The sequence below is a fragment of the Narcine bancroftii genome, chromosome 14, assembly GCF_036971445.1.
Source record: "Narcine bancroftii isolate sNarBan1 chromosome 14, sNarBan1.hap1, whole genome shotgun sequence".
NCBI classification, from domain to species: domain Eukaryota; kingdom Metazoa; phylum Chordata; class Chondrichthyes; order Torpediniformes; family Narcinidae; genus Narcine; species Narcine bancroftii.
In genome coordinates, this window is record NC_091482.1 from 58,152,264 (window position 1) to 58,180,226 (window position 27,963).

A 27,963-nucleotide genomic window follows, 5' to 3' on the forward strand; every position below is an offset into this window, starting at 1 on the left:
TACCTTGATGAAGGGCTCAAGCCTGGAACATTGGTTATATATTTTCAACTTCGCTATGTAAAGGACGCTCTTTGACCTCCTGACCCTCTCTAGCATTTTGTGTTTTTACTTCAACCATGGGGTCTACTGATTTTTTGTGATTTACTTCTAAACCTATCCCAGATCTGCCTGCATTAGGACCATATCCCTCCATTCTCTGCGTGTTCTTGCATCTGTCTGTTTCCACCACCTCCTCTGCAAGGGCACTCGCTTTGTATGTGTTTTTTTTTTAAAAGTGCCCATTATTATTTAACATTTCCATCATGGAAAAATATGTGCCTATCTGTACCTGTGATAATTTTACATCTCTCAGATCACCCATCAGCTTCCAAAGTTTTTGAGAAAGCAATCCAAGTTTGCCACACTCTCTTTGCAGCTAACATACTTAAATCGAGGCAACTTTCTGCATCCTTCCTCTAATGCAATTCCCAATGAATTTCTCTGCTCCCTGTCAGATTAACTGTCCTGTTCCATCATTCTTCAACATTACAGTTTGTTAATCTGATTTTCTGTGCCATTACTTCAGAATAATTTGATCTGTTGTTGCTCTGTGTGCTAAACATCCCTTTGAAAAACATTCTCCAAATGGTCTTCTTAACCTTGCACAGAGCTGAAGAAATCTGGCTAATTGTTCTCCAATACAGCAAACACCTGACTTATTTTTAAAGCCATTAATATATTTAATGTTTGGGAGAATTGGAGTGGGTTACTGTTCTTGGGTGTTGTTGGTTTTGTGAACACAACAATGTTGTTGCATTCTTTTGATCAGAAATGCCAGAGATTGAGGCCTAAAATGGTTTTTCATGTATGCCATGCACCCAACCGTTGTGACAATGTTAAACAAGAAAGTCTGCAGTTGCAGGGCTCGAGTGTAGAACACAAACATGCAGGTGTGGAAATGGTGTGTGGAATTGAAATATTTGGCCCCTTGCAAGGTTACGACGGGTCACGAGGTTTGGGACCCCTCCAAAGACCAGAGTGAAAAAGGAGGCTCCAGGCTGAGGCCGAATCATTAATTGGCTGGATAGATTCGTGGAGTTGTGTTGTGGACTGCCCTGTGGAAGGAAACCTCCTGTTGAACCCTCCACCAACAGGCATGGGAGAAAATGAAGATCCAACCAAGCACAATATGGAGAGAGGAGTAAAAGACAAAAGTCTGCAGATGCCATGATTGAAGTAAAAACACAATGCAGGAGAAACTTAGCCAGTCAAATACTGTACTTTATCTTTGGCCTGGCTTCGCGGACGAAGATTCATGGAGGGGGTAAAAAGTCCACGTCAGCTGCAGGCTCGTTTGTGGCTGACCAGTCCGATGCGGGACAGGCAGACACGATTGCAGCGGTTGCAAGGGAAAATTGATTGGTTGGGATTGGGTGTTGGGTTTTTCCTCCTTTGCCTTTTGTCAGTGAGGTGGGCTCTGCGGTCTTCTTCAAAGGAGGCTGCTGCCCGCCAAACTGTGAGGCGCCAAGATGCACGGTTTGAGGCGTTATCAGCCCACTGGCGGTGGTCAATGTGGCAGGCACCAAGAGATTTCTTTAGGCAGTCCTTGTACCTTTTCTTTGGTGCACCTCTGTCACGGTGGCCAGTGGAGAGCTCGCCATATAATACGATCTTGGGAAGGCGATGGTCCTCCATTCTGGAGACGTGACCCATCCAGCGCAGCTGGATCTTCAGCAGCGTGGACTCGATGCTGTCAACCTCTGCCATCTCGAGTACCTCGACGTTAGGGGTGTGAGCGCTCCAATGGATGTTGAGGATGGAGCGGAGACAACGCTGGTGGAAGCGTTCTAGGAGCCGTAGGTGGTGCCGGTAGAGGACCCATGATTCGGAGCCGAACAGGAGTGTGGGTATGACAACGGCTCTGTATATGCTTATCTTTGTGAGGTTTTTCAGTTGGTTGTTTTTCCAGACTCTTTTGTGTAGTCTTCCAAAGGCGCTATTTGCCTTGGCGAGTCTGTTGTCTATCTCATTGTCGATCCTTGCATCTGATGAAATGGTGCAGCCGAGATAGGTAAACTGGTTGACCGTTTTGAGTTTTGTGTGCCCGATGGAGATGTGGGGGGGCTGGTAGTCATGGTGGGGAGCTGGCTGATGGAGGACCTCAGTTTTCTTCAGGCTGACTTCCAGGCCAAACATTTTGGCAGTTTCCGCAAAGCAGGACGTCAAGCGCTGAAGAGCTGGCTCTGAATGGGCAACTAAAGCGGCATCATCTGCAAAGAGTAGTTCACGGACAAGTTTCTCTTGTGTCTTGGTGTGAGCTTGCAGGCGCCTCAGATTGAAGAGACTGCCATCCGTGCGGTACCGGATGTAAACAGCGTCTTCATTGTTGGGGTCTTTCATGGCTTGGTTCAGCATCATGCTGAAGAAGATTGAAAAGAGGGTTGGTGCGAGAACACAGCCTCGCTTCACGCCATTGTTAATGGAGAAGGGTTCAGAGAGCTCATTGCTGTATCTGACCCGACCTTGTTGGTTTTTGTGCAGTTGGATAACCATGTTGAGGAACTTTGGGGGGCATCCGATGCGCTCTAGTATTTGCCAAAGCCCTTTCCTGCTCACGGTGTCGAAGGCTTTGGTGAGGTCAACAAAGGTGATGTAGAGTCCTTTGTTTTGTTCTCTGCACTTTTCTTGGAGCTGTCTGAGGGCAAAGACCATGTCAGTGGTTCCTCTGTTTGCGCGAAAGCCGCACTGTGATTCTGGGAGAATATTCTCAGCGACACTAGGTATTATTCTATTTAGTAGAATCCTAGCGAAGATTTTGCCTGCAATCGCCCGGTCCGGGCGAAGGGTAGACGGCGGCGGCCCCGATCCGGGCAGGAGCAAGGGGGAGACGGCGGCCCCAGTCCGGGCACAGGGAGAGCAGCAGCGGCCCCGGCCCCGGTCCGGGCGAAGGGTAGACGGCGGCGGCCCCGATCCGGGCAGGAGCAAGGGGGAGACGGCGGCCCCAGTCCGGGCACAGGGAGAGCAGCAGCGGCCCCGGCCCCGGTCCGGGCGAAGGGTAGACGGCGGCGGCCACGATACGGGCAGGAGCAAGGGGGAGACGGCGGCCCCGGCCTCGGTCGAGTGAGGCAGGCGGAGGCCCCGGTCCGGACAGGGAGTGGGAGGCGGCGGCCCCAGTCCAGGCACAGGGAGAGCAGCAGCGGCCCCGGCCCCGGTCCGGGCGAAGGGTAGACGGCGGCGGCCCCGATCCGGGCAGGAGCAAGGGGGAGACGGCGGCCCCAGTCCGGGCACAGGGAGAGCAGCAGCGGCCCCGGCCCCGGCCCCGGTCCGGGCGAAGGGTAGACGGCGGCGGCCCCGATACGGGCAGGAGCAAGGGGGAGACGGCGGCCCCGGCCTTGGTCGAGTGAGGCAGGCGGAGGCCCCGGTCCGGGCAGGGAGTGGGAGGCGGTGGCCCCAGTCCAGGCACAGGGTGAACTGCGGCGGCCTCGGCCCCGGTCCGGGCAGTATGGACCGACCTAGGAGGGGAGGCATACCCCTCCAGCCCGGGTAAGAAACCTGCATAGGAGAAGGCCACTGTACTTTATATAGCAAAGATAAAGATACATAAACTAATGTTTTGGGCTTGAGGCCTTCATCAAGGTATGAGAAAATGTAGGCAGGAGGCTAGTGGTGGGGATGGGGTGGGGAATAGGCAAGGAGTGGAGCACCAGCCCATAGGCAGGAGGTAATAGGTGGATAAGGGAGGGAGGGCATAACAGTAAACAGGGGAGATGGGGATGGCTCTGTGAATGGAGAGGGAAGGGGTGGAGAGCTGGAAGAAAGGAGACAGAGGGATAGGGAAGGGAGGGAGACTAGGGACTTCTATGTTAATGCCATCCGGTTGGAGAGTGCTAGGACAGAATGAGATGTTTCACCTTTAATTTATGGGTGGTCTTGGTTTGGCAGTGCATGAGACATTTTGACGCAGGAGCGGGGTGCAGAATTGAATTGGTTGACCTCTGGGAGATGTCATTGATGAGAACAGAGATAAGGTGACCTGATCTTCCAATCTGTGTCCCATTATGGGGAATCCTGGAAGCATGAAGTAAAACCCTAATTGTACGCAGGCTGGATCATGCAAAACAGAAGGTTAAGGTGACCCTTTTCCTCAACCAGCATTGGCGCTTTCTCCTGATGTTACCCTCACTAAGAGGACACTCTTGTTCTCGAGTGTTAAAGGCTTTAGTGCATATTTCACTATGTAGCTTCATCGTAAGAGATTCTGCCTTTGACTTGAGATATTCTGTGAGTTGCATCTGTTTTGGTTTGGGATGGTGATGACCTAGCGCCAGCAAGCTGAAATCACATAGGGTGCCATTGCTGTACATCAGCTTGTATCCTGAGTACCCACGCTTATATTGTTAAAATTCATTGATGTTTTCAGAAGTCAAACTGGTGTTGGATGAATGAGTTGTGAATGCTTGACCTGATGCTTCAATCCCCTTGATCAGAAGTACCAAGCAGTTGTATCTGAAAGGGTTCTTCAAGTGTAACCGAGAGAGAGGACCGGAACAGGCTCTTAAATGTCATTGACTGTGGCCCATTTGTTAGTAGTCTGGTCTCTGAAATCCAAAGCGTTTTGATCCAAAGACCTGTGATTCACTCATGCAAGTCAGCTTTTCTTTTTCCACTCCTTTTACGTTACGTATGTCTTTTTCTGATTTTTGTTTCCTATTCTTCATGACTCAGGAATAGGCTATTCTGCCCATAAAGCCTGTTTCTGCATTTGGAAAAATCCATCAATACCAATGATTGTGTCTGTCTGTCTCTTGTACATCAGCATCAATTTACAGTGGCCAGTTAACCTACCCAAGAACACATCTTTGGGATCAGAGGAGATAACAGAGTATCTGATGAAATGTACATAGTCACAGGGAGAGAATGCCAACTCAACACAGACAGCACCCAAGATTGGGTTTGAACCTGGGTCTCTTAAGCTGTGAAGTAGCTTAAACCACTGCCCCACCAAAGTGCTCGAATATTGGGCCTCTGGCTTCGGTGAAATATTCCGTCCTGTTAAATAGCATTCCAGTTTGGGTTTATATTGACTCCAAAATTGTGTTGTGCAAATCTGCTCTCAGTTTTCCGATAGGAAATTATTTGTTCATATGTGTCCTCCAAACTTGATGGAGCCTATCCTCTTCCAAATATGCAGCCAAAGGAGGCAGGCAAGTTCACACAACAGCCCAGAGCAGCTACCACTCCCTTGTGGGCTTAGAATGGAGAAGGCTTGATTATTTTTTCCAGGGAATGTGCTGATGAACTCATTGCATTGGTGAGGACGATCGAGAAGGTGAAAAAGATTTGTGGGTCCACAGTCAAGGGGACGGGGAGTTAAAATATTGGAATGGGCATGGCACCATCGTTCCTGTTCCAACCTTTTTTTACACAGCATGCATTCCAGGAAAATGACAATAATTTCCTGGAACACAGCAGCTGTGCAAGAAACAAATGATTACAGTCAAAAGTGCTAAGCTTAGCTCTACATTGTTGTCTCTGATTGGAGAATGTGTTCTAGTGTACTTCAGACACATGGTGGAGAAAGCTTTGATGATGACACACTGAAATTTTCAGCATTTTCTGGGACGGACATGTCCAGTTAAATGTGAAAATCCAGAAATTGCTGACCGTTATTCCCTGCTCCTTCACAAAGATCACTATTTTGCAGCCTTCTGTAGCAAAATCAGTCCATTGATGTAAACTCCGGGTATTCATGATAGGTTCCTCCTGTAAAATATGTTGCATAGGATTTAAGTCCTAATTTGCTGCTTAGTTTGTGTTTGGGGATTGTCATTCCTGCAGGTAAATCTTAGAAGAGTTAGCTTCATTTAAAATTTGTGATTTCAGACCACAGTAAAAACCCCTGTTATGCACAATTCAAGCCTCAAGCAACTGGAGAAAACAAATAGGTAAAAAAAACACATTGGTTTAAAATTGACATACCTCACAGTTAGTTCTTTAAACACGCAACCTCAAGCGACTGGATAATTCACTTATCTGGTAACTCCCAATCCCTATTCAGTGCCCTCCATCATGTTTGGGACAAACACTTATTTTCCTTTATTTGTCTCTGTGCTCCACAGTTTTAAATTTGTAATCAAACAATTCACATGTAATTAAGGTTCACATTCCGGATTTTATTCACGGTTATTTGTATACATTTTGGTTTGACCATGTAGAAATTACAGCACTTTTTAATCATGGTCCTTTCTTTTTAGGGCACCATAATATTTGGGATGTAGCAATGGTACTGGATACTCGGAGTTTTATTGTATATCCTCAAAAATGAACCAAATGGTTACTCAGTTCATTGGGTTAAATAGATTCTACATTTGTCTTCAAATCAAATGAATGAACTCTTATTGGAATCTCAGGAGGTAGTTTGTGCCGCCCGGGGCCATGGTTTGAGGATAATAGCAAACCATTTAGGACCGAGATGAGGAGGAATTTCTTTACCCAGAGGGTGGTGAATCTGTGGAATTCATTGCCACAGAGGGCAGTGGAGGCAGGTTAATTAAATATATTTAAGAGGGAATTAGATCTATTTCTTCAGTGTAAGGGTATTAAAGGTTACGGAGAGAAGGCGGGGACGGGGTACTGAACTTTAAGATCAGCCATGATCTCGTTGAATGGCAGAGCAGGCTCGAAGGGTCGAATGACCTACTCCTGCTCCTATCTTCTATGTTTCTATTGTATATGTATACACGACCAAACAGCATGAAAAAAAGTTCCTACTGTATGACCACATCTAAAACACAAATCTGATTCATGGAAAACATACTTTTTAAATTTTTCAAGTGTTAAGTATAATTGATGTAAAAAAAATTATAGTTAATCATTGCATAACGTGCATTTATCAATCTAGTTACACTATCATAACAGATATCTAACCAATCATCCTCGGAAAAAATAAAACCAGTATCCGCTTCCCATTTACTGTTAGATCTATCCCAACCCCTGCTTTCCTGATTCAAGCCTGTAGTTTTCTGGAGCTCTGAGGGCAGTGGGCTGTTTACAGAATCAGGACTCAAGTGTCTGCAATTGAACTGGAGATCCTGACACCTCAGGCTTAGACCCCATTTGATTTTTTTAAACTTTTGTGCCAAGGAGGTATCCAAGGAAACCATCAATTGCAGGAAGCTGAGATCATCAGTTTCAACTGTGAAAGTGAATGTGTCCTCTGTTTGCATCTGTTTAAAAAAAAATGCTCGGTTAGTAATTTGGGTGGGGACATTTGCTGAAAAAATTTCAGGGATTGTCATGAGCCCTGTGAGTATGATTACAACCTGATGCTATTTTTTTTCCATGAGTTTACTCACCCTTTGCTGGGGAGAGGCCAGAGATGATAAGCATACAGGCAGAAGGTGTGAGATGTGGAGATGGAAGGAAAGAGAGGGAAGGAAAGAGAGGGAAGGAAAGAGAGGGAAGGAAAGAGAGGGAAGGAAAGAGAGGGAAGGAAAGAGAGGGAAGGAAAGAGAGGGAAGGAAAGAGAGGGAAGGAAAGAGAGGGAAGGAAAGAGAGGGAAGGAAAGAGAGGGAAGGAAAGAGAGGGAAGGAAAGAGAGGGAAGGAAAGAGAGGGAAGGAAAGAGAGGGAAGGAAAGAGAGGGAAGGAAAGAGAGGGAAGGAAAGAGAGGGAAGGAAAGAGAGGGAAGGAAAGAGAGGGAAGGAAAGAGAGGGAAGGAAAGAGAGGGAAGGAAAGAGAGGGAAGGAAAGAGAGGGAAGGAAAGAGAGGGAAGGAAAGAGAGGGAAGGAAAGAGAGGGAAGGAAAGAGAGGGAAGGAAAGAGAGGGAAGGAAAGAGAGGGAAGGAAAGAGAGGGAAGGAAAGAGAGGGAAGGAAAGAGAGGGAAGGAAAGAGAGGGAAGGAAAGAGAGGGAAGGAAAGAGAGGGAAGGAAAGAGAGGGAAGGAAAGAGAGGGAGGGAAAGAGAGGGAGGGAAAGAGAGGGAGGGAAAGAGAGGGAGGGAAAGAGAGGGAGGGAAAGAGAGGGAGGGAAAGAGAGGGAGGGAAAGAGAGGGAGGGAAAGAGAGGGAGGGAAAGAGAGGGAGGGAAAGAGAGGGAGGGAAAGAGAGGGAGGGAAAGAGAGGGAGGGAAAGAGAGGGAGGGAAAGAGAGGGAGGGAAAGAGAGGGAGGGAAAGAGAGGGAGGGAAAGAGAGGGAGGGAAAGAGAGGGGGGAGAAAGAGAGGGGGGAGAAAGAGAGGGGGGAGAGAAAGAGAGGGGGGAGAGAAAGAGAGGGGGGAGAGAAAGAGAGGGGGGAGAGAAAGAGAGAGGGGGGGAGAAAGAGAGAGGGGGGGGAGAAAGAGAGAGGGGGGGAGAAAGAGAGAGGGGGGAGAAAGAGAGAGGGGGGAGAAAGAGAGAGGGGGGAGAAAGAGAGAGGGGGGAGAAAGAGAGAGGGGGGAGAAAGAGAGAGGGGGGAGAAAGAGAGAGGGGGGAGAAAGAGAGAGGGGGGGAAAGAGAGAGGGGGGAGAAAGAGAGAGAAAAAAATATGTAGAGGGTAGGTAAAGAAGAGATGGCCTTCTCTGCTTCAGAGAGACCGGTAGCAGATTGGGAGATCACTTCGCTCAACACCTATTCTGTTAGCCAACCATTTCAATTCTGAGTCGCATGTTTGTCCATGGCCTTATGTACCTATCCCACTTTGATCACCTGCAGATTGGAGGTACAACACCTTATTTTCTGTCTGGGTACTCTGCAGCCAGATGGTTTTAATATTGACTTCTCTGCTTTCTGCTCGAATTTTCTCTCCCTTCCCTCTTTCCAGTTCTCTCCTCCCTTCCCCCTTTACCCACCCAGCCATCCCTCCTCCCCTGATCGCTGCTGTCCTCTCCCTCCCTTCTCTACCTCCTTCCCCTATCTTTCTGTTCGGATGACTGCTGACATTCTCTCACGTCTTGACGAAGGGTCAAGCCCAAAACGTTGGTTATGTATTTTTACCTTTGCTACATAAAGGATACTGTTTGACCTGCTGAGTTTCTCCAGCATTTTGTGTTTTTACTTCAACCACGGCGTCGACAGATTTTCGTGATTCACTAAAGAAGGGATGGGAATAGTAGAATCGGATGGTGGTGCAGATTAGCTAAAAGGTGAGAAAACAATGTTCCTATCATTAGGTTTAAGGCTGTCTTGGAGGACTATGATGTGTTGTTCCTCAACATTCTCATTGTATTTCTGGCGGCATATTTTTGATTCAGAATTTTATTTTCTGCTGTACATGTCTGACATTGATCCATGGTGTGTGTTTTGGTCTTGTCTCCCTCAGCTCTTTGTTATCTCTGATTCACTCTCTCCCATGCCTGTTTGGACCTGATATCAGACCAGCTGATAGTCTGACAAGGTTAAAAGGCAGGGAGAAGAACTGCTAGAATGTAGGACACTTAACCAACGTGGATGGCTGTTCTAATTACCATTTTTTTTCCCTTTTGCAAAAACTGCCAATGGACCTAAAAACAAAATATTGAAAACGTAGCAGGTCAGACAGCATCTGTGGAGGGAGAAACTGAAAGTTTCAGGTGATCGGAACCGAGAGAGAGAGAGAGAGAGAGAGAGAGAAAACAAGTTGGTTTTAAGTTATAGAGGCTGGGGAGAGGTGGGCAGAACAATGGGGATATCTTTGATGTGAGGCCAGGCGTACTGTAGATGAAACCATCTGCTTGATACATTGATGGCTTTTAAAATAAGGAAACAGTAATAAAAGCACAATCCCAGAGACTCTCAACAAGTCAAACAGCGTGCCTTGTCAAGATAGATAATCTATGTTTTGGGCCAGAGCATGTTCAGGCAGGAGGCTGAATAAAATGGCAAGGGGGAGGAGCACAGGCATGAGGTCGTAGGTGGATATTGGAGGGAAAGCACAAGAGGGAGGGGGTTGGGGGGGGGGAAAGAAATGTTGTATTTGCCAGTCAATTGTCTGGAAATATAGTGAAACAACAATTTTTGCTTGTCATTAATTCACAAAGGTACTGGTGAAATTCAGCAGGTCCCGCAGCGTCTGTAGGAGGCGAAGATGTATATATAACCTGTGTTTCAGGCCTAAGCCTTTTGTCAAGGTGTGAGCAAAAAACAGACAGGCCCCTGAATAGGAGGGAACAAGCAATTCATGCACAATCAGCCCAAAGTCCTTCTGCATGACAGCATGCTGCAATCACTTTCCATTTAAATAATATTCTTCCATTTTTCCTTCCAAAGTGGATAACCTCACATTTACAAACATTGTACTCTATCTGCCAGACCCTTGCCAATTCACTTAAACTATCTATATCTCTGCACAATTATCCTCTGCACAATTTGCTTTTCCACTCAGTTTAGTGTAATCAGCAAACTTGGATACACTACTCACTTTCCCTGCTTCCAGATCATTCATGTATATCATGAACAGTTGCAGGCCCAGCACGATTCCCTGAAGTTGTTTGAGTCCATGTTACATACATTCTTGTGTGTTGCTTTGACGTTCAACAATGTCCGGCAGCTCTCAGTCATTGTGGCAATTTTTCTCACCTTGGGAAGATTAGTGGAATGGGTACAAAACTGTGCCAAGTTTAAGAGCTTCTTGCTGTCTCAGTAAATTTGCTTCCTTTTCTAATCTATTCCCTGCTGGTAATCTGGAGTAGAAAAATTACACGAGATGTAATATGGATGGAATCCAGTTTTGCTAATAAATGAAGTCAACCAGTGTGGAGTTACTGAAAGGGACTTCATAACAAATTTTAAAAATAAGCATTTGTCCTTTCCTTCATTTTTTTGAAGGAACAAATAGGGACTCAAAAAAAAAATTAATGAATTAAACTTGTAATCCAGTGAAGCTTGCCTGCACAGATATGTGGGTTGTGGTTGGAGAGTGTGTGAGGTGCACAGCAGGGAGAGGTCATAAATTCTTCAGATCATGAAAGTACATGTTTAAATTTTGTTCCTGCAAAGATAATTAGACATACATTACAGTGACATACCCCAATTAACCTACAACCCCTGTATGTTTTGAATGGTGGGAGGAAACTGGAGCACCACCCACACAAACACAGGGAGAATGTACAAACTCCTTATAAATTCCTTATAAACTCCTTATAAATTCTTCAGATCATGAAAGTACATGTTTAAATTTTGTTCCTGCAAAGATAATTAAACATACATTACAGTGACATACCCCAATTAACCTACAACCCCTGTATGTTTTGAATGGTGGGAGGAAACTGGAGCACCACCCACACAAACACAGGGAGAATGTACAAACTCCTTATAGACAGTGCTGGATTTGAACCCTGGTTGCTGGCGCTGTAACAGCATTGCACTAATAAATGTATTTCTAAAGCAGAGTCCAGACCACAAGTGATCTGCTTTGGAGACAGATGTCAGAGTTAGCTAATTTCCATGTGCTATGCATAAATTGGGAGGTTTTTGCCATGACAATAGAATGAAGGACCATATTAAAAGAAATGTAATTGATACAGCATAGAATGAAGTACCTGGTCAACTGGCATTACAAAAATAAGCACAGGCATGAGCAGTAGCATTTTAATACAATGTTTGTAACAACACCTTGTTGGAACCTGTGCCCGAGACCCAATTTTCATTGCGTCATTCTACTAAGCTCGTCTGTCCCACATGTGGGACGCTCTCACTGAAAGGACTGCAGCATTTCAAAGTGTTGCCTTCTTGAGGGCAGATTCCCAACCCAAGTGATGCACCTGCCTGTACAGACTTGTCAGCTTGGCCATTCTGTGTGCTGTCTGGTGAGCAGGAGGTTCAGTGCCCTGACACAGGGTTGCAGCACGCACTGTCTCCCTGTTGCAGTCCTTTCCCTTCCTATGCATTTAAAGGGGCAGACCCTCGCACGAGGGGAAGTGAAGGGGCAGGATGTTGTTTTGGAGTAAAGTTTCCTCATTTAAGTTCCTGAATGTTTATTGGTATAGCCAAAACAGGAATACAGTAAAACCCCTGCTATCTGGCACCTACTGGAATTGGTAGATGCCAAAAAGCGAGTTTTCTGATTGGTTGAGACTGCTGGTTGTGTGAATGGAAAACGAACAGTGAAGACCACATTTTTTACCCATTTCAGCATTTTTGCTGGTGGATTAAATTCCAGATGATAGATTTTTTACTGCATTATAATCCAAGGACACTGTGTTCAGGAGAAATTAATATAACTTTATTTGCATGATTATATGAATAGCATTGAAATCCTGTACCTGTGTCTGATGGCTCAACTGGATTCCAGTTCTTCCCCATCCCTAATTTTTTTTTCAGAAGATGCAAACCAAGCTTTCTGCCTGCATCTGCAATAGATACTCAGGAGCCAGATGCCACTTAATTTCAGTGACAGACCATGGCATTGATCTAAAATGGGATTCCTTTATTGTGATGTCTTCTGGCTTTGAGGCGGTCAGACTGTCACCTGTTTGTTCGACTAGAGGCGACTGAATCGTGGCATGGGGTGGGCACTGCTACCTTTTTCTCTGTGTGTTGTCCGACATCAGTAAGTTGGCGGCATCTGTTTTGGGGATTGTGCCGTACTGAGGACTGTTGCTATAATGTCCCAGGTCAGCTGGTTGAATGAGAAGTGCTCCATTTTAGATGCTTGTGGCTTTGCGTTTATGATGACAAAATTACCGTTGTGTTAACAAGGAATCACTGGATCTGCATCTGCGAGCTGCTTCTTATGGATTCTCTCCTAGTATTTGTTGCTATAATTATTCTTCTCTTGTGCCCCTATTCTATCACTCATAGATATACTATATCCTGCATTTTTGCCTTATTGTTACACAATCCTCAGTAGAATACACAAAAGTGCTGGAGAAACTGACCAGGTCACGCAACATCTAGAGGAAGGAAAGGGTAACCAATTTTTCGGGCAAATACCTTGATAAAGGGCCCAGGTCGGAAGCTTTTACTTCCCCTAGATCAGTGGTTTTGAAACTTTTTCTCTCCACTCACCTACCACTTTAAATAATCTCTATGCCATACTGCTCTGTGATTAGTAAGGGATTACTTAAAGTAGTAGGTGAGTGGGGGAAATAAAGGTTGAGAACTGTTGCTCTAGACCCAATTGTTACTGAAATATTTTGCTTGAGAAAAATTGTCATTGGCCCATTTTCTTTGGAGCGATGAACCCATGCACATAATGAATCAACGAGGTACAATTAAAATAGTGGTTTTTAAAACTTTTTCTTTCCACTCACATCCCAACTTAAGCAATCCCTTACTCATCACAGAGCACCTATGGCATAGGGATTACATAAGATGAGATGTAAGTGGAAAGAAAAAGTTTGAAAACCACCGATCTAGATGCTGTGTGACCTGCTGAGTTTCTCTAGCATTTTTGTGTACTGCACTACTCTCTACACGCTTTCCTGTTTAGTTACAATCCTCACTACTTTTGTTTTGATCGTTGCACTACTTGTTTAACTTTGTACAGCTTGATTGCCGAGACACCACACAATCACTGTATCTTGATCCCATGACAAAAACAATTCAAATCCAATCCAGCTCGCATCGAACTTTGGTAATTCTGTGAGGAGTTCGTGAGAGAGGAAAAGGGGAATACTAACTATTTGCTGAGTCCAATGAGAAACGTACAGAAGGAGACCACTGAGACTGATTGTTGTACATACATCTGCTAAGTCTACCAGTGGTTTGTGTCGTAGCTTCTGGTATCTTCTCTGCATTCTTTCCCTCCTCAGTTTCCTCCTCACTTCTTCCATACGAACAATGAAGGCCAGTGGTCTGAAATATCCACGCACTGTGTGTCCTTTCTCCCATTTACACTCAACTAATTCAACGTACCAATCTCCCCCAATGAGGGTTTTCAGCAGGGAATAGTGGCCAGAGATCATAGTGGGAATCTTCCCCTCGACCTCCTCCAACTTAATCTCCCAAACTGCTGCCTGGGCATTTAACTGTCAAATAGGGACCATTCTCCAACACTCTATTATCGTCCAGCAACAAGTACAGTGGGCATTGAAGAACTCAAGAGGAGTAATGCCCTCCACATTGCATTACTGTGAGTGAAATGTGTTACACTCCAGCCAACACAATTCAGCCTCTTAACACACACAATTTCCAATTGATTAGTGAAGCCCCACGGTAGCTGATCTATAAACACTGAGCTTAGTATCTGCATGGTTGTCTGCCCTCTGGCTTCTATGTGATAGAGTTAAAAAATTGAGGCCATGTGTACAAAATCTGTCCTGGAGCCTCCATGTTAATGCAATCACATAGAAGGCCTGCCAGCGGCTATACTTTGAGGTGCTTTAGGAGATTCGGTATGTCACTGAAGATTCTCAAAAACTTCTACAGCTGTACCATGGAGAGCATTCTGATTGGTTGCATCACTGTCTGGTATGGAGGTGCCAATTCTCTGGACAAGGAAAATATCCAGATGGTTGTTAACTCGGCCTACGATATCATGGGCATCAGGGTCCACTGCATCAAGGACATCCACAAAAGCAGCCTCTATCCTCAAAGATCCCCCACCACCCAGGCCATGCCCTCTTCATCGAGGAAAATGCACAGGAGCCCAAAGACGAGCACTCAACGACACCAGGACAGCTTCTTCCCCGCTGCCGTCAGATTCTTGAATAATCAATAAGCAAAAGATGCTGCCTTACTTTTCGTGACTTGTTCATGAGAATAAATTCTGATTCTGATTTTTGACAGCTGTTGTGCTTGGTTATAAGAAAGCAGCCATTGATCTGCATCATACTCAGTGGTAGGTCTGTGTAGCTAATTGTTGATACCAAGGACAAACCATCGCAGTTTACATTAGCAATGATGAAAGCCGTGGCTTTGAATCTGAATGGTTCCTGTCATGTGGTTTCCTGCAGCTGTGTCTGCATTGAGTCAATCTGGTTATCCTTTAAGTTTCCAAAGGGATGTACTCTCCCCAATGAATCTTTCTTAATCTGTGGAATTCAACTCCCCTCAAGATAAACAGCAATGATTGGTGCATTCAATGCACCTACACTGCAGTGGCTCATTGTAAGGATGCCAGTGACCATATCTAAGGTCACACCATCCACTGTTCTGGCCTCTCTCATTTGGAGAAGTGGTTTTGTGGATTTGAATGGGCATCATGGGAAAGACAATGACCTTAACAGAAGAAAGGGTAATAACACTGGATGTTGGAGAATGCAGAACTCCAGAGAGCTATGTGGATGTAATCGAGTACTTACCCCCCACCCCCTTGCCAAATTCCTATTTCAGATCAGCATGACCAGTGATGGCTTCTCAAGCAATCACGTCTTCAACCAGCCAGTGTTTCTCCCATGGTGGTGCTGCTGGAGAGAAGGCTTTGTGCGTTTTGCTCGTGCAGAGCCAGCCCTGAACCTTGTGAGCAGCAGGGAATCGGTGTGGAGTCCGGGTCCCCGGGTGCAAAATGGGGGTGAGATCTCTCCCCAGAACCTTTTGGCACCCAGAGAAATTTCTAGCTCCATTGTGTTTACCTGTTGATTAGGCCCATTTTACAGGGCAGAGCTTTGCAGATAGTGTTTGTCTCTTTACTGGTAGGAATTCTCAGTTTCAGTGCGAGTTCTTGCAGGTTCTCTGCCAGGAATAAATGTGGAGGAAGCTCTGTTCCATTTTTCTGCTGACGGTCCAATGTACAGATGGTTTTCGAAATGTTCTCCTATTTGAAAAGATCAATGTTTAATTCAAAATTGTTTTTGTTTTTATGAACCTTTCTGTTCCATTGTCTCAGAGTTTAAAATGCTGACGATTTATCATCATGATTTAATAGAAGTCTGAAGTGCGTATAGTAGGGTATCTGTTGCTCTGCTTCTTGCTCTGTTTCGGATGTTTTTTTTTTTTGCTCTGTTTCGGATGTTGATGTGAACTTGAAAAGCAGACAGTCTGCACAGCATGATCTGCAATCCAAGCTGTCAAGTACACTGCAAAATTCAAATAAACACACACAGAAATAGTGCAGGAACTCGGCTGGTCTCGCATAGGAGGTAAAGCTATATTACTGACATTTTGAGCCTGACCCTCCTTCGTGCTACATGTTACAATCAAGCACAGGCAAGGGCCCTTGACTCTTCCTCCACTCTCCATGTGCTGCGAGCCTACACAAACAAGCCCCCTCCCCCTCAACTCTTCCTCCGCTCCTCCTCTCTGCGAAGTTTGTGATTTTTTTTAAATAAAGGGAGCATTCAGTTTCTTATCCATTACTTGGCATTCACCTACAGGTGAGATGTGAAACACCTACGTGTAGCGTTTGTTGCTGTGACTTGTATAAGCAAATTGTTCCAGCATGTTCATCATGAATAGAGGGTTGCATTAAATAGTAGAGCTATGAGAACTGAGCAAATTCTCAGGTGGGTAAGTTAGCATTTCGATAACTATTTCAGTGATTGGCATGTTAGCCCCCAGGTAGTTCAGTTTTTGATGAAGAATTGAGATCAATTAATATTCCATTTTTACAGTCTCCCTTCACTGTAACTTGTTCTCATTCTGCCCCTGCCCCCTTGTGTGTTGCAGTTTGCCAGGGTATGGATTCCTGATACAGTGGATGTCTGGAAATCTGCCGAGCTACTCAAAGACTACAAGCTAGGAGACACAGTGCTTCATCTGAAATTAGAAGATGAACAGGTAAATTGGTGGGATAGTGATACTTGATGTTTAGGTTGTTAAGGACTATAGGAACATGTTTATCCTCCCCTAATTTAGATGTCAGGATTTGCAGTGATTCCTGCATTCATACATGCAATACTTCCCCTTTTATCCCCCCCCAAAAAAAAACTTGTCTATAGGCCATAACCTGACAAGCCTTCTCCTTGATAAAAGGTGGAAATGGGAGCCAATCTATTTTTATTCATTTTCCAGCCGTATGGCAAAACTGGACACTGTGGAAGAAATGTTTTTAGTAAGTAACGTAATGAAACAGAATTCGATAACTTGCATCCCACTTCACTTGTGTACATAATACTTGGACTGTCTTGGAAATAACTCATTGCTGTGGGTGGGGGGGAGAGGTCTTCCAAGTTTCTGATGAATGGTCAGTGGAATGCAAACTCCATGCAATTTGGGCAAAGTGTCAAGGACTGTCGGGAAACCAAAGTTCACCACCTATACCATGGTTGTTAAGACTATGCAATTTCTTGTATTTTCTGCTATTACAGGAAACTCAATATCGAATTGATTCAAAAACTAAGGAGCTTCCACCACTGCGGAATCCTGACATACTCGTGGGTGAAAATGACCTCACAGCGCTCAGTTACCTCCACGAACCGGCGGTTCTGCACAACCTCAAAGTGCGCTTCATGGATTCCAAACTCATCTACACTTACTGTGGTAAGTGAGGTGGTCTTCTAATCTCACACTGCTGGTGACGTCTAGAGTCCAAGAATAAACTGAGCTCAAATTGGGTAGATCTGGAATTGTAGAGCAATTTTAATGAGTTTGCGACTAGGTTGCCTTCAGCACTGACGATGAGTCACGAGCTTCCTTTTGGCATGTCTGGTTTCCATTGGAATCATGTAATGTCTGAATAGCTTAACCAAGCTGTATGTAAAATGAGTGAGAAATTATGGTTGTTGGAATGATCAGATTTCAGTGTTTTCAGCTCACTTCAGTTCTTTAACCAGGTCTTGCTCCAATCCCCGATTCTGTTTTGGGGAAGTGAACCGTTCACTCACAGCTGTTGTCATTTCATTCTTTTCCAGTTGGGAAAAAAAAGGCATCATTTTCTTCTGCAGAATTATTGAAAATGTTGAAACTATTCCAGCTCAAATGAAGACTTTTGAGGAAAGGTGGGCCTTCGATGGAAGAACTGCCATATGATCAATTGTACTGAGGACTTTTACAAACAGCTGATCCTTCACTTTATTGCCAGTCTGTTGTGGGATGACATGATCAGATAGATTGGTACTCTTTTCTCCTGACATATTTTGCAGATTCTTTCCTTCTAGTATGCTGAATAAATGTTCCTTTGAATTGGTCTCCCTTGGTTAAAGCAATTAAGTAATTTGCACAGGAATGGTCTATAGTGGTCCCTGTTTCATAGAATGTAGAGGACTACGGGGCAGTGCAGGCCGTTTGGTCCTCGATATTGTGCTAACCTATATATTACTATCAGAATAAAAAAAGCAAAACCCTTCCTCCCTCATAACCCTCTATTTTTCTTTCATCCATATGCCTGTCTCTTTTCTTTCTTTGGCTTGGCTTCGCGAACGAAGATTTATGGAGGGGGTAAAAAGTCCACGTCAGCTGCAGGCTCGTTTGTGGCTGACAAGTCCGATGCGGGACAGGCAGACACGATTGCAGCGGTTGCAGGGGAAAATTGGTGGGTTGGGGTTGGGTGTTGGGTTTTTCCTCCTTTGCCTTATTTCAGTGAGGTAGGCTCTGCGGTCTTCTTCAAAGGAGGTTGCTGCCCGCCAAACTGTGAGGCGCCAAGATGCTCGGTTTGAGGCGATATCAGCCCACTGGTGGTGGTCAATGTGGCAGGCACCAAGAGATTTCTTTAGGCAGTCCTTGTACCTTTTCTTTGGTGCACCTCTGTCACGGTGGCCAGTGGAGAGCTCGCCATATAACACGATCTTGGGAAGGCGATGGTCCTCCATTCTGGAGACGTGACCCACCCAGCGCAGCTGGATCTTCAGCAGCGTGGACTCGATGCTGTCGACCTCTGCCATCTCGAGTACTTCGACGTTAGGGATGTAAGCGCTCCAATGGATGTTGAGGATGGAGCGGAGACAACGCTGGTGGAAGCGTTCTAGGAGCCGTAGGTGGTGCCGGTAGAGGACCCATGATTCGGAGCCGAACAGGAGTGTGGGTATGACAACGGCTCTGTATACGCTTATCTTTGTGAGGTTTTTCAGTTGGTTGTTTTTCCAGACTCTTTTGTGTAGTCTTCCAAAGGCGCTATTTGCCTTGGCGAGTCTGTTGTCTATCTCATTGTCGATCCTTGCATCTGATGAAATGGTGCAGCCGAGATAGGTAAACTGGTTGACCGTTTTGAGTTTTGTGTGCCCGATGGAGATGTGGGGGGGCTGGTAATCATGGTGGGGAGCTGGCTGATGGAGGACCTCAGTTTTCTTCAGGCTGACTTCCAGGCCAAACATTTTGGCAGTTTCCGCAAAGCATGAACGTCAAGCGCTGAAGAGCTTGACGTCTCTTAAACACCTCTAATGTTTCAGTCTCCACCACCATCCCTGGCTATGCATTCCAGAAACCCACAACTGTGTTTTTAAAAAGAACTTACCCCTGATGTCTGCCCTAAACCTGCTTTGTCCTCTTGTGCTTGCTGCTCCTGCCTTAGTGTCCCTGTTCCTTAATTCCACTATACAGTATGGATTACCGGCAAGTGATTGAATCCACTTCCATGACAGTAGTGCAGTGGATTAGATCCATTCCCACCCTGCATCTCCAGGGCTAAAACAATTTCTTTTCAAAAAATATTTTATTTATAATTTATCAAACTCAAACAATGTCAACAATCCATAATTTTAAAAAAACATACTACATTCTCCAATTATATACAAGCTTCAACAACAAGTCCAATTCCCACCCCCACTTCACAAATACTACATACAAAGACAAAATTAAATAGACAATCATCTCAGAAAAAGATAAAGCATCAATAAATTAGCCTTCATCCTTTATTCCTGTAACATTTATCAGTGTCTCTATCTTTCTGACAAGTTAGGGACATAAGGACAGAAAAACAAAATAATTACACTTAAAAGAATTTTTACAAAAATTAAAAACAAACCCAAAGAAAAAACAGTAATTGTAGGATTTGTCAGGACCCTGCTGCCAGCCTCCAAGTCTTTAATTTTTTGTGGCTCAACCTGATTAAAATGGTTCACCTCCCTCCATAAGATGTGGGCAGATGGGGCGGACAGAGCAACAAAGTACAAGTAACCGCACTATATGATGCAGGTACAGTTGCCAAATTTTAAGGAAGGTGTTATATTTCTTCCTTAAATTATAGGTAATTTTCTTCAGGGGAACATCTCCGCATTCCAACGCACAATGCCTAGATGAGAGACAGACTTCCAGGTAACCACTGTGTACTTCCTGGCTACTGCTAGTATGATCACCACAAATTGGATTTGAAATTTGGACAGCTTCATCATATGCCTTATGTCCAACAGGAACAACCCTGGGTCCTGTGGAAACTTTTTACCTATGATTTTCTCTAGGACTTGACCTAGCTCAACCCAAAAGAGCCTCACCTTAGAGCATGACCAAGTTGAGTGCACAAAGGTTCCCGTCTCTATGCTGTACCTAAAACATTGATCTGAAATTTCTGGCTTGGCCTTGTTCAGGTTTTGCGACGTATAATACAACTGGTGGAGAAAATTATACCGCACCAGCCTATTGAATATTAATAATTGAGGTCATGCTGTCATGACACGTGTCTGACCAGCACTGTTTGTCAATCATTGCACCTAAGTCTGACTCCCACCTTTGCCTTGATTTATGAAGACCTGGCTTTGGACTTTCCACCTGGAGTAAGAAATACATTGCCAAAATAAACTTGCTTGTCTTCCCATTTTGAATGAGAGCCTCCATGCCACTGGACACCGACCGGTAGGACTATGGCTGGGCCTGATTTGTCCCTTAATAAAGACTTCTTGTGTCGCTAACTTATCTTGCTAGGATTGATAAATGTTGACCATTTTCTTTCTGGCATATTCTATCAGCTAACTTTAACCTGTGTGGGTGGAATCCATCTCTATTGAACCAGTATAAAACTCCCTCTAAGTCTTAAGGGAATAACTGTTCCTGTTTCTCTTTCACCCATCCCTCCCAAACCAAGGGAAATAGTTAAACAGTGCAGATAGACTTGAGACTTACTACAAACCAATGTCAGTGTAGTGTCCCACCAACACACGTTGCATTGACTGATATAATCAAAAATGAGTTGGCGCCATTTGTAATCTGCAGAGAACCTTGTTTAGATGAAGCCTTTATTCCCACTGCCAGACCTATTGAAACTATTGCCAGACTATTTTGCAACCTAGGCAAGGCCAACTACTTGCACACCCTCCCCAACCAAAAAAATTGCCAACTTCAATTTTCAAAAGCAGATATTTTGTAGAAAAAATGAAAAGCACAAAACCTGAAACTGCTAAATTTATATGAAATTGCACATTACATCAATCTTTGATTATCTTTCTCAAATACATAAGAAAATATTTTGGCATGCAAATCATTTTGAACTCAAGGGCATTCAATAGAATGCATCCTCTGCCAAGGGCAACACATTAAAACCTTTTACTTCACACACCTTTAAGTCTATATACCTTCCAGTGTCCATTCTTTTTTCCACAAGAATGATACAGTATGAAATGCTCCTTTGGCCCATCTAGTTTGCTCTGACTTTCCTGTAACTATTTTTACAAATTGATGTTATTGTAGCCATGTGCTACTTGAAAGAAAGACACATTTCCAAGTGTAGTCAGGTTAAGCTCCGCGTTTTATTGGGTCTCAAGCCCGACATTTATACCTCGCGTTACTGCCGTTTGCCCCAATTGCTGACGTACCACTGTGAGACTGCATCGACTATAGCAATAATCAAGTTGATGACATGTCTCTGGAAGGAGAGTATCTCCACATTACACAGCAACAACAACAACTCAGAACTTGCAATACACTGATAGAGAACCCTGAGCAAAATGGAACTATATAATTTCAGCATGTCTTTACACACATAAATTCAAGAACCCTTTCTTGTTAGTCTGCCCTTTGAAGTTCTTGTGTTTTATGAAACTTTGACAATTAGGATAAACAAAATCATTAATTTAATGATAAAAATAGCATTGAGGATTTCTTTTAAGAATTTATATATTTTTATTTCTCATCTATGAATATTGATAGTTATTCTGTTATTAGAAACAGCTAGTACCTGTTTTGAGTTACCCTGGACCATCTTGGTCACAAATCTGCTTGGTTCCTCTTCTCATGAATTATGATCCTCTAAAAAGGGGCTAGTCATGGACTGACTGACTTTTCTTGATGAACTGTTAATAAGTTGTTCAAACCAATATTAGAATTATTGGAACTATAAATGTAAATATTTCACTTATTCAAGCTGCCAAATATACATTTAGGCTTACATAAGACTTAGCAGTCAGCCTACAGGTGCAAACCGGAGCTCCCAATGCAGACTACCTGAACTGTGGGGCTTGATTTGCTTTCTTCAACAGCACCCCTCTGAGGACTATGTCTAGTTGCCGGCCTTGGATAGAGGAGGTGAGCTATGTGTTCATCCAGTAAGATCTCCCACCTTTGTGGGGAACACATTTATAATCTGGAACATTGGTATTCAAAATCTCTGAATGGTTGGCAAAGTGATTTTATGTACCTGATTCCAACAGACGTAGATAGTGTTTGAACAAGATTTTGTCCACTGCTCTGATGCCAAAATGTTATGTATTTCCACCCCCCACCACCCCACAGGAGATTCAATAGACTCCTTTCAAAGGTCTTTAGATTGGCAATGACTGATATGAAGTTTACTTGATTCATAATGAATTTGCATCCTGGAGAGATGCAGAATGCATTTACTGATTGTACACTGGGTGTTTGGTCAGTGAGGAAATTCTTGGGGATAATGAATTGGCATGAAATTAAGTTTAAGGTGGAAAATTAGATGTGGTCTTAATGGCAGAGCAGACTTAAGGGACTTGATCTTTCCTCCCTAGTACTTTACCACTTGGCTGTGGGAATCCATTTCAATAGTTATCAGGCTCTTGAACTTCCCCTTTCTACCTTAAACATAAACCACTCAGGCACCACAAAAAGACCTGTCTGCACTGTGGAAATATTTTTTTAACTAGTGGAACTGATTTTTAAAATTTGTTATCTCTTTCCTTATTTGGGTCATTTAATGAGCACAGCAGAAGTTTTTTAAACAAAGGATCTGTTCGACAGCTGCAAGTCAGGATTTTGGTGTACCTGTCTTGACAATAAATTCATTTATCATGATGGTTTTCTGAAAAGAGATTGAATTCCTTCTATTGTTGGGCGTTGTCTATTCTAGAAATATCCAAGTCTATTTGCAAGTCTGGGATTATGTGCGCATAACAGACAGAGTTGCAGGGTTCTGTGGAAGCAAATCCTGCCTAAAGTTCCAATAGAAACAAAGCTGTCAGTAACAAATATTGTTGATTTGATGAAACTCATCCCAGAGAAAGTCCTTGGGCCCATCATGGCTCCAATTATTTGGACTCCAAATAGAATGGTCTGCAGTCCCATTCCTCATTTTTGTACCGTATACCCCTGATATACAGTATGACTGCTTTCAGGAAGAACATAAGCAAAGCAGGATACTGTCTTTCTCACTTTATGTATCTTTCAATAAATTAATTTTAAATTTGTTGTTTTGTTTTTTTAAACATGTATCTTACTTCATGGGCCATGACGATGGATTCCAACCAGTGTTTGTTGGTAAAACTTGTAGCAGAATTAGGCCATTGGCTCCTGGAGACAGCACTGCCATTTACTTGACTTACTTGATCTTTTACTTATGCAGGCCTGGATTAACCATTAAACAAAATAAGCATGTGCTTAGGGCACCAAGGGAAGGGGACACCACAGAGTTTCTTCCATGGTGCAGCTGAACTAGGACCCACAATAAATTAAAAAAAAAAAAATATATATAAACAGGTTATATTTAATAGAGTTATGGGAAGAAAACTGAATCTTTAATCTATTTATTTAATTAATTTATTTAACATTCAGCACTTATTGAGTCTTAATTGTCATTTAGACAATGGAAGGGTCGTGAGGGAACCATTGTTAGGTTGTGCTTAAAGCATCAGTTGGCCTTAATCACTCCCTGTACTTATGTACCACTTTTTTGCAATAATGAGTTTGATGTGAATGTCTCATTTTCTGTGCTTCTGGAAATCAGGAATGATTTATGCAAATTGTGGAGATTGGAATTTTTTTATGGTTCTTTACATTCATTGATGAGATATTAATTTAACATAATATCTGGATTTGATCTTTGATGGTTTGAGTATTTCCCATGTTCTAGGTATTGTGTTGGTGGCCATCAATCCATATGAGCAGTTGCCCATCTATGGGGAAGACATCATCAATGCTTACAGTGGGCAGAATATGGGAGACATGGACCCCCACATCTTCGCTGTGGCTGAGGAGGCGTACAAGCAGATGGCCAGGTTGGTGCCTTGAGTCATTCAGCTTCGAGTGCACTTGTAGGTGGAGATTTTTTTTAATTTAAAAAAAAAAGTGCCACCAGGTTGATCTATCGGAATTTAGATTTTTTTTTAATTTAGAGCAGTGGTTTTCAAACATTTTCTTTCCACTCACATACTACCTTAAGTAATCCCTATGCTATGGGTGCTCTGTGATTAGTAAGTGATTACTTAAGGTGATATGGGAGTGGAAAGAAAAAGTTTGAAAACCACTATTTTAATCATACCTAATTTACTTGGTAAGTGTATTTTCTGGTTGCTTGAGATTTGGTGTTTCATGATTAGCAAACTAACTGGTGAGGTGGTGCCAATTTTAAACTATTGCATTTTTTACCTGTTTATTTTCCTACAGACACATGCATTAACACCAGGAATAGATGCCTCAGCCTCATCCTGTTTTATAATTCAGTTGTATAGTGGCGTCACTAGGGTTAATGTCACCCTAACTTATGGTGTAAATCCTACTAATCACAGTGTAGGTGAGTGGTGAATTGATGGGCGTATAAGAGAACGGTTCACAGGGCAATGACTATCAGAATGTGATCACTCTGAGAGAAGGCATACAATAGATGAGCCGAATGTACTCCTCCCGTGTAAGGGAAAAGTGAATTAGAATGGAACGGCGTGTCATTTGGGAGAAGTTGCAGTTAGCGAGTTGGGAAGTGTGTAACATTATTCAGTATCTACCCTCGATCAGTGAATGATACTCCCAGATGAAGAATAATACTTTCTTGGGAACATCTTTTCTGTGCTTTATCAGGGCACATGGCAGTATATTGGAATATGGATTTAACTTCACTGAATTGGGACATTGGCCAGGGGATCTGGTTGGGATTGTAATCAGAAAGTTGAGAAGAGACAGGGTATGGAGTTTGATAGAGAATTGAGTGGGAGGTGGCTGTGAGGTAATGGAAACTACCTGACGCAAGTTCCCAAAACTGAGTTTAGACCTGCTGTGGGAGCAAAGGAGCAAGCACCTGATTGGGAATCCTGTTGATTAACTTCCCGTGAGATTTCATGGAAGTACCTGGTTGAATTTCTGGAGTCATTTGACTTGGAAACTGTATTCAGAAAAAGCTCTGGTATCTGGCACCTACACGAATTGGTAGATACTGGATAAGTGGGTTTTCCAGTTGCTTGAGACATACTCTTAAAATCCCTAGCTAATACACTTGCATTAAGAATAAAAATACTATACTGTACTTAAACTGAGCAAACTTCGCCTGCATGAATATATAAAGCTTAAAGCATTTTACTTTATTTTCAGTTATATTCTTTGAAAACATTTCATTGTTGCTGCATCTGCTGGTTCCTTCCCCTCCACGGAGCCGCCCGAAAGATGGACAGTAACATTCCCTCAAGTTTACAGATAAATCCTGACTAATACACTAAATAAAAATAAAGACTCTTACTAAGCAGGTAATGAGACACTTCAAGAGAGTCACCCCAACAGCGAGTGACATCAATTAGCTCTTCATCCTGGGTGACACAACTTTATTCAAAATTTATTCAAACAGCTGCTATGAGCAAAGCACGACCAAGGCCCTCCACTGACTGAATATTTGCTCCCATCTTCACCAAAGGTTTATGTTACTTCATAGAACATTTAGTTTTACAATTTTAATTTTTAATTTATTTTCCTCTTTTTTTTGCCAGTTGCTTGAATTCTAAATAAAAAGGGTTTTTACTGCAATTAGAATTAATGATGCCACAAGGTGGATGGGCAACAAGACTTTCTCTTGAACTGACATTCAATCGTGCTGTTTTGTCTCAAGGAACAAATGAAGCTTCTTCAACTGATTGCGCATCCTTTACTTATGTTTGGATCATTAACCGCAAAAGATTCTCACTGGATTGGACAACACTGAACCAGTCGACAGTATATTGCATGCAGAAGATCCCCTGCAGTTTGACATTTTGGAATGATAGTTTCCAATTTTTTTTAATTTAAATTTTTTTATTTTTTTTATTTTTCACACTATGAACCATACTGACCAAAATACACACAAACATTTCCCTCTTGAATATACAGTGTCATTTTCTCCCCTTTTCCCCCCTCCCTTCTTCACCCCCCCCCCCCCCAACCAATCAACGTTCAACATATATGATACATTAAACCCATTAAGCAGTGTCATCACACAATGAAAATAAACAAGAAATTTGTGTCATCTACTTTTACATACTGGGCCAGTTCTTTTCGTCGTCTTCTCCTTCTGTCATTTTAGGTGGTGGAGGTCCGCGATAGGACTCCTCTGTTCCATATACGGTTCACAAATTTGTTCGAATATTGTGATGTGATTTCTTAAATTATATATTATTTTTTCCAATGGAATACATTTATTCATTTCTATTTACCATTGCTGTATTCTCAGGCTAACTTCTAATTTCCAGGTTGACATATAACCATATAACCATTTACGGAGCAGAAACAAGCCATGTTGGCCTTTCAAGTCCGCACCAGTTCACTGATTTTGTGCGCCCTCTTCAGGCAATGGTCCCGCTCTTCTTCTTCTTAACCAGGGTCTCAATATCTCTTGAAAACCAAGGTTCCATACACCTTCCGTACATCTTACCTGCAATTCTGACAGGAACATATGAACTCTGTAGTCACAAAATTTCATCTCAGAAGGCTCCCCGCTTACCAACCTTTGCATTTACTTTTTTTCTCTCCCCGATGATATTTGATAATTTGCAAACTAGGCAAAGTTGTTTTGGCGGCTGAAACACTGGAAGCACATGCAACAAAGTGCAACATTTTCACAGATGGTTACAATGAGAACTGTCAATAAATTCCCAAATTTCTCTATTTTCTGTTTCATTACAATAAAAGAATCTTGAATAGAACAAATTTCTCCACATTGCAATGCAGAAGGGCAAAACAGTGCCCCCTGTGGTGGAATGCAACAGTTAACAATACAAGTTAATACATCTTAAACTGGTGAAGATTCTGGAAGGTTTTTCCTTTGTGACATTAAGTGCTAATTAACCCCACCACTATTCTTCACTACAAACCCCAGGCCAGTTATGTCTGCACAGTTAGAGCAGACAATGGAAACAAAGTCTTGGTAAAAGTGATCTGATTTCCACTTATCTATCCAAGTCCAGATACCCCAAACTCTGCATTAATTTGGAAGTGGCCTGTCCCCATCTCCAAAATCACTAATAGCATCTCCCATTATCCCAAACCCTGCACAGAATTTCATTCCTATACCAGCCTCTCCTTAAGATCCACCTTGAAAGCCACCTCTTTGATGAACCCTTATTCACTCCTTCCAAGACTCACTCCTTTGTACTGTGATCGTTTTAATTGACTCAAGGAGACATTTTGATGATGGTGCTCAATATAATGACATAATACATTTTTTTGCTACTGCTAAGGCTATCATTGTGTTCCATCCAAATCGAGTCCAAGTTCTTTACTTCTTATATTACTTAGAAGAAAGATCTCTGGATTTTTTGGTATGTTGCTTTTTGTGATTTTATTTAATACCTGGTTTAGATCTTCCCAAAACTTTTCCACTTTCTCTCATGCCCAAATTGCATGTACTGTTGTCCCCGTTTCCTTCTTACAGCGAAAACATCTGTCTGATACTGTTGGGTCCCATTTATTTAACTTTTGGGGCTTGGTGTATAGCCTGTGTAACCAATTACATTGTATCATGCGTAACCTCGTGTTTATTGTATTTCTCATTTCCGGAGCATAGCTTTTCCCATGTTTCATTCTTTATGTTTAGATCTTGTTCCCATTTTGTTTTAGTTTACAGTTTGTTTCCTCGTTCTCTTTCTCTTGCAGCTTGA

General features: G+C 43.2%; 1 protein-coding gene across 5 annotated transcripts in view; it reads left to right on the forward strand.

Moving 5' to 3' along the window:
- Positions 1-27,963, forward strand: part of myo5aa (myosin VAa) — a 154,839-nt gene that overhangs the window by 26,963 nt on the left and 99,913 nt on the right. For all 5 annotated transcript variants that reach the window (XM_069911090.1, XM_069911092.1, XM_069911093.1 and 2 more), the window contains exons 2-4: positions 16,475-16,585; positions 17,116-17,287; positions 23,985-24,129. In XM_069911090.1, the coding sequence (XP_069767191.1) occupies positions 16,475-16,585; positions 17,116-17,287; positions 23,985-24,129 (428 nt within the window). The remainder of the gene's footprint in view (positions 1-16,474; positions 16,586-17,115; positions 17,288-23,984; positions 24,130-27,963) is intronic.